The sequence below is a fragment of the Pezoporus wallicus genome, unplaced genomic scaffold (genome assembly GCF_028554395.1).
Source record: "Pezoporus wallicus isolate ANWC-B61680 ecotype Strahan unplaced genomic scaffold, APGP_CSIRO_Pwel_v1 contig_6789, whole genome shotgun sequence".
Lineage (NCBI taxonomy): Eukaryota > Metazoa > Chordata > Aves > Psittaciformes > Psittacidae > Pezoporus > Pezoporus wallicus.
This window is the reverse complement of record NW_026637361.1, coordinates 884767-902992: the sequence shown is the minus strand read 5'-3', so window position 1 is coordinate 902992 and position 18226 is coordinate 884767. Positions and strand designations below refer to the sequence as shown.

The following is an 18226-nucleotide window of genomic DNA, read 5'->3' as shown; positions in this document are numbered from 1 at the left end:
TAAACCCACAGGAATTATTGTTAAATAATGGTACGATTATCAAAGAAAATTATTCTCTGTGAGTCATTTTACATTAATTACAATATATTATTTGAAGGGTACCATAGATCCAGTTTACTCTGCAGTACTCCTAGGAGAGTTTAATGAGCATCCCATTAGGAACCACAGGCAGGAACCAGACTGACACAGCTCTCGCACAGACTCGCTGCCTGCACAAAACCCACCCCACATACGCCAAAGCCTCCATCGAACTTGGCAGGAATGGACTGAAGCAATAAAACTAATGAAAATCAGTTCCAAGAGGCTACAAACAGCTGCAAAATATTTAGAGAAAACCATGGAATTGAAGACCTGACCAGATTTCCAAATCCCATTTTCCAATGCTCTTAAAATACCCACTCCACTTTTTAAAATCTCTACAAACAATGGTTTAACAGTACATTCTAAAAATATGAGAATTAACTTAGAAAAAAAGCTATTCAAATACCATTTATAACTGATGGGAGAATATCACTTATAAATTTATATTTATAAATGCATAAAGTAGAAAAGTAGCTGTTAATCTTTATGATTTTAGCTCTCTCAGTGGGAAACTGGATCATGTACATATTTTTTTTGCCGACAAAACCCTCTTCAGCAGAAATGCTGTTGTTTAATATGGCATTTCATAATACATATAGCTTGTATTTTATACGTGTTAGCAATACCATGTTTGCATGCATTGAGAGTGACTGGTGTGCTGTTTGCTCAGTTCTGTGAATTAAGACTACAGGGATCTTTTTTTCAGAACTAGTTTCAGATTATTCATCATACCCTTCCACTACATTCCCAAATTCTTCACTGACAATTCTACTGAAGGGAGAATCACGTGTACACTTCCACTTCTTAAGTGAAAGACATAAAAGACATAAAAGCCCCAGCCTGCTGTTGTAAACCAGTGCAGCTCCACTGTCATCTTTCAGCACTTTACTAATATTTACAGCAGCAGAGGCTGGTCCCAGAAATTAAACAGTGGCCAGTGGCTTTTCCATTATATGAATCAGCAAGTTTATATAACCTTAAAATCCTAAAACTTCGGTGGTTGAATCTTACTCATTATCCTGTCACTGAGCCCTTTTGGCCAGCAGGGAATTCCAGAATGTGGAAATTATCTCTAACTTACTGTGATCAACACAAGGATCACAGACAGCTCTATTCTGCCTAGGGAATTAAAGCCCAGGTTAAAGAGCTTCCTTATCCAGGAATTGCAGCTAAAATGCAAACCAGCACTAACTGTTTCTACCACAGAATGAAAGCACCTGGATTTGGAGCCAGACCATGGAGAAGGGAACAAAAAAGTGTAAAAATAGAAGCGCAAGGAGAGAACAGAAAAAGCCAAAAAGTAGAAAGAGAATATTTTCCATTAAGATATGTCAAAAGAGCCATAGATGTCAATGGCATTCATGCACATGAGCTGTTCTTGAAAGCACCTGCCATAATTAGCACTGCAGTTTGACAGTGACCGGAAACAAATGCCAGCAGCTAGAGCTGGCCACACCTTTGTTTCCCTTCATCTTCCAGGGAAGACCTCAGGCTAAGAACTTTTGGGTCAGAAAAGCAAGTAAAAGACTCACATATAGTTACATAGTGCTTCTCTAGAATTTCTGCTTTGAAACCATAAACTTTGGTAAAAACATGTACTGCGAACATCCTGGCTGAGCTATGTCCCTTGGGATGCAGGTGGCTGGCTGTTCATGCTGTTGTGCTGTGGCAACATTCGCCAGTTGCATGTAGGCTCTGGGGACCCCCAGCACTCTCCAAAAGCAGAGGGGTGAAGCACCTGAGCTGCAGTACCACAGCAGCATTTTCAAACCAAAGTACTTCCTCCAGTGAAATAGTTACTTTGTGTAAAAAAATCCAGTTGGTTAGCAAAGAAACTCACATTTCTGTTAAACAAAACCAATCAGAAACATTGATTTCTTTTTTTTTTTTTAACCACAGGAACACCTTCAAAAAGTTATCCGACATGAAAGGAAAATGTAACCTGCTTTTTTCAGTCAGATGGCTCTGGATATCTCAACTACACTTTGACAACTTCAGCTGAGATAAAGAAATTATATCAGGTCTTTTGTATGCTAAAGGGAACTATTAACACAAAGTAAAGCTGTTAGCTTTATAGAAATAAGAATGGCTTGAAATTTCTAGCCTTTTATATTCAGGCTGGCCAAGGTCAGACAATTTTAGAAATTATTTTTGATAATTTTTAGAGCATGGAAGCTATTTGCTAACATTTCACTTGAAGATAAAATTGTTTCAAACTATTCCACATGTACAGAAGCTGATAAAAGAAAGCACAGCAGTCTGGTACATAAGACCTGATCTATATAACCATAAACAAAAATTAACCTGAAAGATGAACAGTGTGGCAATGCCTATTCTTTAAATCCCTCTGATAAGCACATACTAGAACTCCTTCAGGGAATATGCCCAGCCTTCCTACTGTCTAAACTTGTTACCCTGGAGTCCCCACTATCATCTACACATGTAACATACAGTAATGGGTTATACTTGTATAGTATGTATACTTGTATACTTGACACAGCATGAGGAGCAGGTCTTGGGACGCTGGCCAAATACCGGAGGCTAAATCCGTAGCACATTAAAAGCCTATTTACTATTGTCCATAATGCTATTTTATATATAAAAATGCAAAAGATGACCCATATGGAATCAACTGTATTGTTCATTTTTGTGCTTTTTCAGACATGAAAGAAGTAGGTCAACATTTTCCAGAATTATCCAATTTGCTTCATATGATGAGAAAGGAAAAGTGTTCCTATTACGAACATTGTTTGGGGGAACGTTTCCAACATTTATGTGAATTTTCACATAGTAGAAAAGCCCTCCATCATGTGGAATAATACAGATTTATATGCAAAATATCAGTACAGACATCAAACACCAAAGCTAATAAAGCAGTAGCAGTCTATTAGGTGAGCCAATCACCAGAAGAAAATTAAGAATCTAATGTGTCTTTGAGTTTCACAGCTCTATTTTGACTTCATAAGTATGCTGAGAAATCTAGATTCCATGTGACATTTAATGTACCGGTATTGACTTCTACATCAGTTCTCTCAATTTGTTTAGCCACTTGATACCTAGCCACATGGATGCCTTTGCTCTCCACTCTTTACATCTTTGGGTGCTTCACTCTCAACTTTTAATCGATATGGATGAGAAAACCAAAATGTCAGGGAAATTGGCACTATATGTGTCCACTGAACCAAAGCACCTCGTGTAGGTTATTCTCAAGAGCCTTGCCCCACTGCCAGGCAAATGCTTGCTGCCTCAACAGCAGTCAAAAACCTAAAGAATGCAAAGAGGTACTCAGTATTCCCCAATACGAATCTTCTTTATTACCAGTCACTCATAACAAACACAGCCTGCACAGATGCCACTGGGTCTTAAGATGCCATAGTTTATATAGTTTATAACCATAGTTTATGCACATTAACAGCATCATGGGTAGATACCCACTTCTGCACACTGAAACAAATGGCATGTAAGTCCCTTGAAAGTTTGTGTCCAATGTATTTTGGGGATGTTGGGCTTCTTTTAGGGTTTAATTTATGTATTTTTCCAGCAAACTGACAGCTCCAGAAGCATGTTCACATTCCACTATCTCTACTTAAAATGTTTAAAAGGTTATAGTAAGCAGAGGAAAAGTTAGCAGAGATAAGTGTAATGAGTCACATACCTCCAAGAAATGTATTACTTACCTTTAATGAGGTAAGTAAATAATTAGCTATACTTAAGGCACTTCTCTTCCAGTCTCTCAGAAAAGTGTTACACAGGCAAAAGCTTTTGAAAACTTTAAGAAGGGAAACACTCAAAATTCATCATCTCCCTGTGCAGGCAATATTATGCCTGCTGATCTAAGCATCTAGATACAAGATCTAGAAATATTAAACTGATTAATGATGGTAACGGTTTTCCTTGATAGACTGCCTCACAAATAAAATGGATAATTTTGCTAACCCAAGTACTTCTCAGGAATGTGGTCACTGTAATGAAAGTTTCTACAGAATGTTCAGGGGCTTTGTCTCTCTACTGAGAGAGAAGCAATAGCATAAGCATCTGAGACCAGGGCATAAAGAAAACTTCTCTTTAAAATATTCCAAATACTCCAGTTCTTTTGTTTTTTATTTTTTTCTTATTTAAGAGGAGGGTAAGTCAGACTTTTGCGTCATGACCATGAATATTTTAAGTGTCAGATAACAAACCACAGCAAAATGAGTATCATCTGCCTGTCAGCGAGCTAATCACCCTGCACACCACTGATAGGGGCCCTTGAGGCATAAAAGATATCAGAAAAGATACCTAAATCAAGTTATTTATGCCCTTAAATTTATAACTACACAAGTGCAATAGACTATAAAGGGAATCAGTTTGATTAGCTTAGATTAGTACTTTTTGGCTCTTCACTATCGGAACATTTTTACCTTCATCACTGCAATAAATAAGGTAAATATGTAAGAAAAACAGAACCATTTAGCATTTCACGCTTTTACAATAATAAAATTATCATCTTATTTGTGTACCCATTAAGACTTCTCCTACAAAATAGTTTTACCCCCTGGTTAATTAATTAAAATATATAATAAATGCATATAAAATACATAATGAATAATAACTAAGAACAAACCCCATTTAAAACATCTGACTAGTGGCAAGATGCTAATTTATCCACAGATACTAAATAGGTGTAATATTTAATTAAAATATAGATGATGAAAGTCCTGAAGTGCAATGAACATAATTCTGGTTTGTGCAGTCACAAGATAAATTAATACAATTCAGGTCTCGTGTTTTTTCTCATTTTATTTAAGTTTTTACTGGACAATTTTCTGCAAAGACTGTTCTTCATTTAAAGGCCATTCTCTATAGTGGCTTATTTAAGGAAATTTTACTGAATGCAAATACTCTGTAACAGGTTATAGAAAGTCTAAAACTCCATGAAAACAAAGGGTCCTCTGAGGATGGAAGAAAATTTGAGTCAAGAAAGAAATACTGGAAAGGTTCAGAAGAAAACCATATTATGGAGCACAGATATTAGTTCCTAGGTCTTTACAAACCCTGTGTTACCTCTTAACCTTTTGCCTTGGGCTGCTTCTGGTTCTCTCAGCGCTACATCAAGCACTTTTCAGCTCCTATCAACATTTGGTACTACAGACCCTAAAGCTGCTAAAGAATTTGTAGCAATACTTGTTCTGTTTGTTACCAGCTGGCTTTTTGAGCAAGTCCCTGGCTTTCACAGAGCCACTCTAACCTCAAGTAGCGTTTCACCAGTCTGCAATATTTTGGTGTAGGCAAAGAAAATAGTTTTATATACTTGAATCATTAAATGATTAAAAGAAAAAAAAAGCAGCCCACCAAACTAATTAACATCAGAGCATGATTTAAGACCAAGAAAGAAACATCAAAAGACATTACAACATTGTTTGATGCTCCTCTCTTGGCAATGAGCCTTCCCCAGTTTCACAAACAGAGGGAAAACAAATGTTTCCAGTTACACGTATGCTCACACACTCTCTGCTAAGTGAGGCCAGACCTTCCTCTGTTAACTAAATTGGTATGCCTTGGTTGCCTATTAGCTTTGACTGTTTCTCAGAAATAACAGGGTTCCTCCTGCAGCAATGCCTAGATAACATTGTGGGATGAATGAGATGAAAACACAGTGACTTCCAAAGGTGAATCAGTGGTGCTGAAGACAGTGCAATACAGCATGAAGAACTGTATTCGCATATATGCAACCACAGAACATAAAATTCTCCTCAAGGAATTCAGGTAATCACAGAAAACCTACAGACTTGTAGGAGGAGTTGAAAGTCTGGCCTTCATTCATTCACACATACAAGCAAATGCTATGAGGGCCAGGTCCTTAGCGCATCCTATCCTCTCCTACCACTCTTCCCAGCCCTGTCACCTCCAGAAGGGAGGCAGGGATTTGGAGGGGTGCAGGAGCAGGACTCTTTCTGTGCCATCAGCTCTGAGATAATGAGAACGACTGGCTATCACGTGAATGAGAAGCGGCATGACCGTGCTGTCAAAATTGTTCCAACATTCAGGTAGCAATGCCAACAAAGCTTTTTATGCTTTGTAGCATAACATCAAAGTCTCTCACACATCAAACATTTTAAGATTATTTCTTAAAGAGACATCTTTTAAAACGGTTTCTGGCTATAAACTTGTGCATAAATGAAGTAGAAAAATAAACAATTAAAGAAGTACAGATATTTGCAAAGAAACAGATGTAAATACATCTCCATGGCAGAAGAAATGCAGAGGAAATTTCTGCAAGATTTTCTTCTCCTCTGAAACTAGAAAAAAAAAAGAAAAACTAAAACAAGGATGTCAGAGGGAAACATTTAGGAAAACAACTGGGGCAATCTAATGAGATATGGCTATTTTCTGAATATCCTCAGGTATCAAGAATTATCAAGAACATTTAAAAAAATGAGAGAAAATATATTTCCTACAGAATAACCGACAACAGTGTTTATACTGTTGTTGGATATTTCCTGAAATATTTACTGGAACTGCCAGATTTCTGAAGAAGGTTTCCATCATTTGCTTGGTTATGGGTATCCCTAGTCTGTACCAGAACACAGTGACAGGCAGCCTTTAACAAAAGGGTGTATGCCCAAATAAATGTATTCACTCCCAGACCTGCCACCCCACTGGGATGTTTTTAGCCACTCTGGAAGTAGTAGCAGAGACATAAGGAATCATAGAATCACAGAATGGTTTGGGTTGGAAAGGACCTTAAGATCATCTAGTTCCAATCCCCCTGCCATGGGCAGGGACACCTCACACTAAACCATATCACCCAAGGCCTCGTCCAACCTGGTCTTGAACACCGCCAGGGATGGAGCATTCACAACCTCCCTGGGCAACCTATTCCAGTGCCTCACCACCCTAACAGGAAAGAATTTCCTCCTTAGATCCAATCTAAACTTCCCCTGTTGAAGTTTTAACCCATTACCCCTTGTCCTATCACTACAGTCCTTAATGAAGAGTCCCTCCCCAGCATCCCTACAGGCCTGAGTGAGATAAAGTATTTTTGGCCAATTACCAATGATGTCCCCTCACATCACCTGACAAAACAGGGCAGTTACTTCTCTTGTTTTTGTACTTATGATGAACTTCAGTAATCACCTCTCTCTGAGTATGAGGGAACATCTTAAGGCGCCTGGAAGCCACAGAAGTTTGGCAAACTATTTGGCTCTGTTTTAAATATTATGCAGATTATAGAGGACAGAGAACAAGTTCTACTTTGTAAATACAATTAACGACTGTTACATCTTTACCTTTGCACTCAGATTTTTCATTTTAAGAGTTTAATCTCTGAGTCATACAAGCATGTCCTCATTTTATCCATCAGACATAAAAATTCACACTCTTTTCCCCAAAGTGTTTGGATTCCCAGCAGCAGACAAGATGTAGACTTGCCACTCTGGTTTCCAGAATAAATCAGCAGCCTAGAAAACCAGACAGAGCTCAAGGAAGCTACTTCCTGCTCATAACTAAGGAGATTGAACTGTCATCCAAGAAAGTCTTTCCATGTTTAAAAGCCAGTGAATAAGTCTTTAAAATAAAGGACTTAAACACTTTGCTTAAGCACTTTGGTCAACCAAGGCCCAAGGAAAGACTTAGGTTCCCATTTTGAGAATTTTCTCCTCTCTTTTTCAAGCCACAACAACATATCTAATAGTGCTCTAAGATCTCACCTGTATTTGAGAATAAAGGACTGAGGAAGACATGGGGAAATTCTAACTAAAACACTCAAATCTTGACAAGGTGTAGAAGGCACTACATATGAACACTGCCATAAAGGAAAGATAACTTGAGCTGTCTGAAAGGAGTAGATGGGGAAAAATGGCTGAGCTGGACAAACAGTGAAACATACCAACTACCTTCTCAATGTAGAACTACTCATAGTTGTGTGAAAAAACAGGAATCCTCAACTGATAAATGATTAGCAGATGTAGTAAGCAAGGTATGCTCTTGCACAGTCTTTACCTCTGTGGTCATAATGTGGCCTTCCAAGGAGCACAATGGCTTCTGGTGTACCTAGAAGACTAGAACACTAATCAAACTATTTCTTAAGCCCGTTAAAATGTTTCAGATTGATTTCTCAGTGCCTAGAATACTGCTGTCTAACTTCATATTGGGTAATAGAAACTAAGGATCTGGGTGTGCAATTCAACATGCAGGCTTTGGTAGTTGTAAACCCTTTCTCTCCACCTGCCTGTTTAAATATCTGTCTGACAAAACAAAACATATGAAAAAAATTCAGAGAAGGTGAGACTTCACAGGCTATGCAAAAAGCAAAAGGCTTTCAAATGCATCTGAACCAGAGACGGAACCGCTTGTTTCAAATTAAGTAATGGGTCTGTTTCCCTCCTAATCAAAATAACAGTTAATTATTGATAACTTCAGCACATGAATCAGCTGCTGGGAAAAAAAATGTTCTCAAATCAAAATCGAGTGCCACTGCTTTTAAATCCTTCTATGCCCTCACATACAATCTTGGAAAAAGAAGCAAAACCAGTTTGCTCAGGGAAACTCCACAATCCTGAAAGCTGAAAATATCACAGAAGAAAGAATATTCTGCAATACACAAGCACTCTCATTTTGCTTTGCTCTGCAGCTTCTTTTGTGAAGACAAGACAGTCCTTAATTGATGTTCGTACAAAACACTGCTAATCTTGCCTATGTGCATTGTATCCAGCACAGGTAAAGTTAATCCACACTATGGCGAGGACAGACAAGAGATGTAAGTAGGTTTTTCATTCCAAGCTGTCTAAGTGGAAGAAAGAAGTCATTAGGAAAAAACACGTTTGGAGTCTCCAAGTATTTCTTCAACATGACATAAACCCCCAAACCAAAAATTTTACATGAAAGCCTTCCTTCCACATGCACATGTTTTTGTACACACCCTGCCCAGTTTTTAAATCACATTTTGGCAAAACATATGAAAAATTTAAAAACTAATTGAGTTTTGGCAAAGCTTAAAAAGTGTAGGGAGGGTCTAGAGGATGGAAAGCTGGGCACATGATATTGATAACTTTGTTCTTGTATAAAGGGTGAGTTATTCATAGCCCACTAATTCAGTGTTTTCTTGAATTCACAATTCACAGCTTTTATACAGGAATTTGTATTTCTGTAGGAAAGGTCAAGTCTGAAATGATTTTCATTCCAAAAGAGGACAGTAGAATTAAGCTGCAACATACAGGGTAACTAAAATTTGCTTCAAGCAAGCTGTGACTTAGAACAATTATGTGTTCCTGTCCATGTCATCTCTCTGAAGAGGTGCCAGCTCCAGCCAGACTAAAGCTCTAACATGCTGGTGGACACTAGGGAAGGTTCTGCACTAAGCACAGACAGTGCTATCCTCCGGTTTGCTTTGACCACAGGAGAACAGTCATGTATCAGGTGGTCTGCAAGACTCAAGAGGTTATTTTTGTCTCTGCATTCCAATGGTGAAATTTAGAGCTGCCTATCAGTAACTGTGTATGCACAGGTGTTGCATCTTCTTTTCTCACAAATGCATGAATTTGGCTTTGTGACTCTTTTGTTTACTAAATCAACTAGCCCACCAACAGCTTTTTAAGGACCCCATAGGTGTTACTGCCTTTTCTGAGTTTTTGCTTTTTAAAAACTTTGTACGTATTAAAATAACCACTTGTTAGTCATTTTAATTTAACTGCCACATGCAGGAAATGTTCTACATAGCATTGTGTTGTGGTTTAAACCCAGTCAGGTAACTCGTTCACTCACTTCCCCCCCTTTCTTGCCCTCCCCCCTACTCCCGGAGGGATGGAGAGGAGAATCAAAAGAATGCAACTCCCACGGGTTGAGATAAGAACAGTTTAGTAACTAAGGTGTAACACAAATCACTACTGCTACCACCAATGATAATAATGATAAAGGAAATAACAAGGGAAGAGAATACAACACCTCAGCACCAGCCAACCGATAACTTGCCCCCCCCAGCCCCGACCAAGCACCGACCGATACCTCCTCCAACCCTGCAGTCTCCCAGCCCTTCCGGCTAACTCCCAGTTACATCCTGGGCATGACGTGCTGTGGTATGGAATACCTCTTTGGCTAGCTTGGGTCAGGTGTCCTGTCTCTGCTTCCTCCCAGCTTCCCCTCCTCCCTGGCAGAGCACGAGGCTCATGAAGTCCTTGGCCAAACCAAAACATCTCTATCAGCTCTGTTCCCGAGCCGAAAGTCAAAACACTGCACTGCACCAGCTACCAAGGAGGAGAAACATGACTGCTACTGCTGAACCCAGGACACATTGTTAGAAGAAAATTAACTTCTCACCTGGAGGGAGGCAAAGGCAGGGAAAAATATGACAACCAATGTATACAAAATAGCAGGAAATACTGTTTTCTCCAAATCATTCCACCAAAAAACCAGCAGGGATCCTCTAAATCATAACCATAGTTTGCCTAACTGGAATAAATCAGCTAGTGAAGGTACATCTAAATTTCATATCACATTTCAAAATTTTTGAAGGCACTTTAGGAGTATGAGTCTCAAACATCTGATTGTTTCTTAGTTCTAGACAGACCCTCCAGTCTGAAAAAGTTTGAGCAAAGTATTTTTGAAAGTTTCACCTTCAGTAAGGTCGTACCATACATGAATTAATAACATGAAATATCTTTATTACCTAAAGAAACCACTGCATCCCAGCCAATTTTCTGGGACACCTTCAGCTAACAGTTGCTAACAAAGTTTCATCAGTTGGAAGGCAGAGGGGAACAGACTAAAAGAAGAGTCCTTTCAGGAAAAGCAATGTTCAAAAATTGTTTGGGAAATATCTCTCATTCCTGAGTGCTTGCAATTCAGGTATATGCCACACATCATCCTGTATTTGAAGTGCAGCTGAACTCACAAGAGGAGATGGACAGAGGCTGGAGAGATTTATGCAGTTATGGACTTGTTTTACTGTTAGGTGATGCTCAGCTTTGATTTCAGATGTGCTGAGCAGTCTTTACAGAAAATAATAATAAGTAGTGACGCACACATAGATTTATGTGTCAGGAGTCCAGAGTACAGAATGAATGCTTAATGAGTTCTATGAATCTGTATAAATAAATATAAATGAAATCATACATGGGATATCCCTGTCTTATATCTCTCACTAGCATCTAAATCGGATATGGTCTACATTCAACATTAATATAAATATGTTCACAGAAACACAACTAATTATCAGCCTGCAAATTGTCTCTCAAAGCCCAAGCTGATTTAAGTTCCCTGTGGGTTCATTTTTGTTAGGGAAGTCAGCAGAGACAACTCAAAACATACACAGGAAGTGTATCTGCTGCTTAAGAAGAGATTTGTGCAATTACTTTTCTGACCATAAATACACTTACTTCATTTCTTCTTGCTAATTTTACATTTCCCATATATGATTCATGGTGTTATGCCAAGGTCACCCAGGTCCTGAGTATTAAAAGGTTATATAAACACATACCTGGAGTAACTAAAATGAATCAGATACACAGCGGACAGAGTGCAGGCCTGAACTTAGAAAGGGAGGGGGTGTGAAAGCCAGACTCCTGACATTATAAAACAGTATTTCACTTCTATTTGTAACTTCACACAAAACACACAGAAATGTGTTACTGGGTAAGAAAAATCATCAGAAAATGTTTCCTTTGGGGGAGAGGCAGGAAGACAATAAGGTAAAACCCCCAATATTTGCATCTGTAAAAACTGAGTTCCTACTCTCCTTTCTCATGCTACCCTGAAAACCCAGCCCCTAGACAGGTCACTGCCTTAAAGTCCAAGCAGGCACAAGGACTTGAGGTTGAAGCCTAGTCTTAAGCTGCCATTGTGCAGCTGATTTTCTCTCAGGTAAGCTCCTCCACAAGTGAAATCAAAATAGAAGATGCAAAAGTTGCAGTCAGGACTATGGAAGAATCAAACAAATAGTTTGCTTTTCCATGGCATTTCTGTTAACCCTACAGCACTTAGCTACGATCACACACATGATGCATAGGAATGCTGGCAGGATGGTGCAAAACAGTATCAGATAGTAAAACTAATAATTTCTAACTCTACATCTTCAAAACACTGTGATATTAACATCAACGGTTTATGTTTGAGGTGTTGGGCAAAACAAGGCCCAGCTCAGTTTTAAAAGTGCTTTGTCAGAAGCATCCTACGAAGTCAGGGTTCACATTAAATTAGCATCCTTTTTTTTTTTGCTTCTAGTCTTATGTGTACAGCTTCTTAATCCTCCTATGCCTCAAGCAATTCTTAAGGTCTTATAAACTTCTATATCACTGCCACAGAGCAATCAGAAGCAACTCTAGCTCCATGATATAGCACCAAAGTGGAGGAGCAAGCTGCAGTGGCTGGTTTAGCAGTAACAAGCTGTTGATGAGCAGCGTATGTAACAGCACAACACTGCAGGTCAGCTCTGACCTGGATAGCAGAAAAAAGGCATACCTGGATCACAGGAAAAACAGCTTTCCCTGGAATGTATCTCAGGCTAGCTCTATGTACCCCAGTCCCAGATCTCGTCTGAGTGAGACGGCTGATCTGAGCTTCAGCACTAGAAGGAACCAAATAAACCCCAGCAGAGACGGGGACACAAGCTCCACTGCAAGCCCAAGCCACCTAAATAACACATCTCTGCAACCTTGAGCTCCAGCTCGCACACAGGTCACACTTCTAATTGTGGCTGCAGACCCCACGTCAAATGTAAGCGCCAGTCCCTCTCCTAGAGTAGCTATGGAGAATCTCTTCTGTTTTGCCAAGACACCAGCAGAAAATAAGCAGGATGAAAAAGGCTTTTACACACTGTGATTTCTGCAAGGATAAACTGGGCACAGAAAAAGCACAAGAACACTTGAAAGCCCAAGCACACCTGTTTGAAACTCAAAAAGCAGTGGAATATCTCACCCAGTATGCCCAAAGCATCATTCTCAAAAATCCCATTTCCATTAGAAAAGGAAGCTCTCCAACAAGACAGAAGCAATTTGTGTGGGAAGTCTAGGTTTGATTATGGTCCAAAAGATTTTAATAAATTTAAGAGATTTTCACATTATCCCCTGGTAAGCCTCATTTTTCTCACACTTAAACCAATATCCAAGTATTTGATGGTCTCAGTAAATCTAAAATAGTTACTGAGAGTCAATAAATATTATATCTGCAAACTCACACAAATATTTTTCATGGATATATATATACTATCTAGTACCATTTTATTTCTTTCACTGCCTACGAGTAGATGGACTTCCAGAATTCTAGTAAAATCTAAGTGTGAGAGGGAGCAAAAACTATTATTGTTCCCACCAACCAGAACTCAGCAAACTAAGACAGTATATCATCCCCAGAGATAAATTTCTTGATTTATTTAATGGCAAGTTTCTGAGCACAACTACTTGAAGGACATTCACCTGTGTTTCTTTTTGCATCAGTACAGTCTTGCTGTGAATCTTAAAAATCTCCCTCCTGATACTCAGTTCTGCTTTGCTTCAAGTGTCTGTTCTATTACTCATAAAATAAGATGCAAAGCATAAATGGAACAAAGTGGCAGAAACTAGCTTCCAGCTCTAAATTCCTGACAGTACAAACCAAATCCTGTAATTTATAGTTAGAAAAAAATAATAAAGCAATTGCTTTTTGTTATTGTTACCTTTATTTGAAAGGCTACAGCCAAAAACTGTCCAAATTCCAGACAGTGCAGGAACAGTCACACTTTCTCCTGCCAACTTACAGCATGTTAGGACAGGAATAACTTTTTGTAAAAGGACAACATGGCTAAGGCTTTTTCAGAGCAACAGGTTTGTTGAACAGTGAATTAAGAAACTCTCTGTATATTCACTGACAAACTGATAGCCAAACATCTGGCATGCAACCTGACCAACACCCATTTCCTCTGCTCTTGTTCTTGTGCTATGGATTGTCTTTGCTGCAAATCTTGAGACCTGGCCAATGTCCTCCTCTACAAGTTCATTTTCCCTTTTAGTTTTTCCACATGCCTAGATAAGTCAGCTCTGTTTCTCCAACTTCTGTGAAAACAATTTCCAAAATCCTATGTCCCTTTTACCAACTTTTCATTCAATGTTCCTCCTTGCCTCTACTTCTTTCCCACATGTAATGTAGAAAATTTTTACCCACAGAAAATATCAAAACATAACACCTCCATCTTTCCATTTTTCACCGTCATTTATATCTACAAGTCTTTCCTCTTGCATTTTGGTCCCAGCTGCAGTTTCCCTTTTCTCATCCAGGCTCTTCCTTCTCCTTTCATTCCTCTACTTGTACCTCTGGACTCTCCCAAATCATCTCCCTGGGTCCTTTAAATCCACATCTGTCCTGTCCACAGCCTTTTCAGTTCTGTGACTCTCTCACTCCACAAAACAAACACCTAGTTTTTACCACCCTAAAAGTCCCAATCGGCATGCCCTCTGCCCCAGTCCCAAGCCTCTTCCCATCTCTGTGCAGCATCCCATTCTTCCAGTCCTCATTCCAGACAGTCTCTAATTGGTATTTTTCCACTAAATTTTCTTTCCCACACATTGTCTGATATCATGCTCCTCACCAATATTCAAACTATTCTCCCCCATCTTCCAATGATGTCGGCTGATATCAATATAGTTATGCATGTTTGCCTTCCTGAAACTTGGCTGCAGGCATCCCTTCCACCACTTTCCTCTATCTTGATCTCCTGTAGGGGTCTTGCAATTCACTGCTTTTGCTTCTCTTGTCCCCTCACAAGCTGTCTTTCAGCATGCTTAGCCACAAACATACATACAGGTAGCACCTTCATACTGAATACTCAAATCTTCTGTTTTTTTCACTCTCTTCTTCAAATTTTTTGAGCAATATCTCAAAAAATCCTTGCAGAGAGCGCCTGTCAGCTCAGGAATGGCATGATGCAGCAGTTGATTTCTGTCCATCACTCTTCCCACCCATTGTGAATCAGAAAATTGCCCTGTCAATAAAAATTATAACCAAATCACCTCTTATTTGGACCATTTCCTGAGTTCTTCGCAGTTACATGAAACCTAACCTTCACAGGTTCTTTCTGCAAAACATTTCTAAAATAGACTCACTGACTATCAAAATACCAGCTCCTGCCTCACCTCAGCCCATACTGACATTCTCTACCACTGACCCATTAGATGCTTCATGTACTTAAAACCAGAGTAAAATCTAAATCATGTTACAGTGCCTCCAACACTGGGACTCTGGAGTGGTTTTTGCCATTTTGAATGTCTTATCTGCAGTTCTTCAGACTCTTCATAGCTATGAAATGCACACTCCCCCATTAAACTCTGGAGTCCTTACAAAATTTGGTCCATTAGCGTGCTGAGCCCAGGGCACGGGGTCTTTGTTGCTTTGCTGTTTTCACCCTTTTGTCTGTAGTCATTTGTTGCCTCAAGATCATCAGTTCTTTTGGTCAGGAACCTTACCGAGCTCTGCCTCTGAGAAATGGGCCCAAGTATCCAAATAAAGTCCAAAGGTATTAACACTTGGTAAATAATGAAAAATTAAACTTTCTGCCTAATTATAGTATTTCACAAGTAATTAATGTATAGTTCTCTCCTGTATGGTAGCTATCAAAAGCTAACCAGAATCTGCATTTCTGAGATTTTTTGCAGCCCTTTAATACCTGTGTTAGGCCTCTTTCTCCTACAGCAAAAATATAAAAACAAAGCAAATATGCCACATAGTGTTTCACACTAATTGAAAACAAGCAACTTCAGTTCTCTAAGTGTAAGTACCAACATTTTCAAGAAGCAAAAGTATTTCTAAAACCATTCGAACATCCATTTTAAAGACGGAATAATGGAAGGTAGAAAAATCAATTAGTTTCTACTAGCAAAATCATGCAAGTTGAAAAACAGATCTTAAAATTGAACCCCACCTGATGTTCTTTTATTATAATCTCTGCACACAGGCATTACCCAACAACTTAAGCAAAAAATACTAAACAAGCAGTAGAAAAATAACCGCTTTCATAATGAACAAAAATGCAGAATATTTTGTGAGCAAGGCATATGAAAAGCAACAAAATCTCTTCTCTTCCCCGAAACTGAGCAACCAGATGAAGAAATACCTTCGTGATCTCCTGGTTGTGATCAGATTCTTTGCCAATTCATATTGGTAAATCAAACTAATTAACTTTATCCCAAATCAGTTACTGAGAATGAATTCCAGATTACTAAGAATATTCTCAAGTTAGTGAAAGTAAGACGTGAAACTTCTTGTTTGCAAGTGCCAGCTTATAATTGAGTATAACATTACAAGCTGTGCTTGTGCTTTTCTATCTACCAAGAAGCAATAGGACCATGTTACTTCTAGTAACTGTACAGTCTGGTATACTTGCAGTAGGACCTAACAAAATATTACAAGGTCTCATTTCATCCCAAGGACTCATTAAGCACAACATCCAGCAACAAATCACAGTCATCTCTAGAGTGGAAACTAAGCTGATACAATTATTTTGCACAGGTAATATAAATTAATACTTTCCAGTGAAACAAGTCACCTTGCAAGATTGCTCCCAGTGAGCCTGTCCAGAGCTCCTATCACTGAACTTTCATTACAGAGCTGCCAAAAAATCAGCCCAAACTCAGGAAAGAAAGGATGGAGGTACAAGGAGAGCTCAGGCCTTCCTACAAGCTGGGACCACTAGCCAGTTCAACCCACTGCATATGCACAGCCCTCTCTCAACATGGCTCATGCAGTGCTAACATTTGGCAGTGCATCTCCCAAGGGGAGCCTGAGAGATGCGTCCCAGCCACTGTCCTCCAGCTCCAGGCTGTGGCAGCAGCCCAGGAGAGGACCTCAGCCTCTGCTGGGAACACTGCTCTCCCTCTGATTTGTGCTGTGCTTTGAAGAAAAGCCTTCACGTTTTCCTCTTCCTGACAGATGCACACATAGCACTGAGCGTGTACCAAAACACCGCACCCAGCCACAGGCACTAAGCCTCCGGCTACCTCCTGACAGTGTCATCTGGTGAAGCAGGCACTCGGTGCCCTGAATAAACAGAGCGAGCTGGGGGAGTGAATTACTGACATTTCTGGGTCTGAAAAGAGACCTCTGGAGTCTCAGCTCCTTTTCAGGTCAGACTGGCTGCCACCATGAACACTGATGGGAAAAGGGAGAGCAATGATGCTCTCCTCATGATGAGTGAGGGCCAGGGAGGCAGACAAAGTGAAGAAAAACATAGTTCTAATACCTCACAGACTCCTGGGTTAGAAAAACCTGTTAGCTCAGCCTTTTCTTTTCCTTTTTTTTTTTTTTTTGTTTTGTTTGGGTTTTTTTTATTTTTATTTTAATCAACAGGACTAAGATTCTTATCTGGGTAAGCTTTTTTCTTAAAGTTGGAGACTGATGTTAGTTACCTGGGGGGAAGAAATGGACTGAAAAGCTTGTGGTTGCTCACATGCCCTGGTTGATGGATCTACCAGGGCCACAGCGCACACGTGCTCTCCTCCACTGGTGAGACTGCCAAGCTCCTATATGGGCAATTAGCAGGTTTGATCAAGTCATTTACAAAAACTAATGAATGAAGATCCTAATCCACCCAAATCCAATCTCTCTACTCAAGATGCAGGTTCCAGAGGGCAGAAAGACTGAAATGGAGCAAAAATGTTACAGATTAGAGTCCTCAGGAAAAAAAAACAAAACACTAAACCAAACCAAACAACTGCCATGTAATTTATTTTAATAGCACTTTCAGATGAAGACCATGGTATTCAAAGGCTTTTCAGTGCTCCTGGGAACCTTCCTACTTCAAACTGCACAGCCCTGATTTCTCCACCATTGAGCATTAGCATGAAGGTGGAGAGCAATAATCCCAGGAAAGTAACTGCAGTTCTCAAATGCAGAGAAACGTTTCCCTAGTCCTGAGGCTGGACTTCCAATATAACTTACTCTGCAAACACTAAGTTTCTTCAAGCTAAAGGACTAAATGGAGGTAATTTCATTTTTCCAAAGTCCCCTCAAAGTCCCTATTTAACATGCAGTGTTGTCTCAGTCTGCACCTTACCCAGGGGGCTTGAGAAAGCAGGGGGCTCAGATGACAGCTAGGGAGGCCTGGCACATTTGCCCACTGCAGCGCTCTCCTTAATCACAAGAAATTGCTTAGCAGGAAACTCTGGCAAGCTTAAGGGCCTTACAGAACCTCTAATCTTCAGAAGAG

The 18226-nt window shown here is 39.6% G+C and overlaps 1 protein-coding gene across 12 annotated transcripts in view; it reads right to left on the bottom strand.

The window, feature by feature from the left end:
• AFG2A (AFG2 AAA ATPase homolog A) overlaps positions 1-18226 on the bottom strand; it is a 227132-nt gene that overhangs the window by 84487 nt on the left and 124419 nt on the right. The window contains exon 13 of one of the 12 annotated variants that reach the window (XM_057405170.1): positions 14017-15007. The exons of 9 other annotated variants lie outside the window; for them this stretch is intronic. In XM_057405170.1, the coding sequence (XP_057261153.1) occupies positions 14808-15007 (200 nt within the window). In that variant the 3' untranslated portion in view covers positions 14017-14807. Of the gene's footprint in view, positions 1-14016; positions 15008-18226 lie in introns of those variants that run through there. 2 more of the 12 variants (XM_057405168.1, XM_057405175.1) reach the window with 2 other exon arrangements.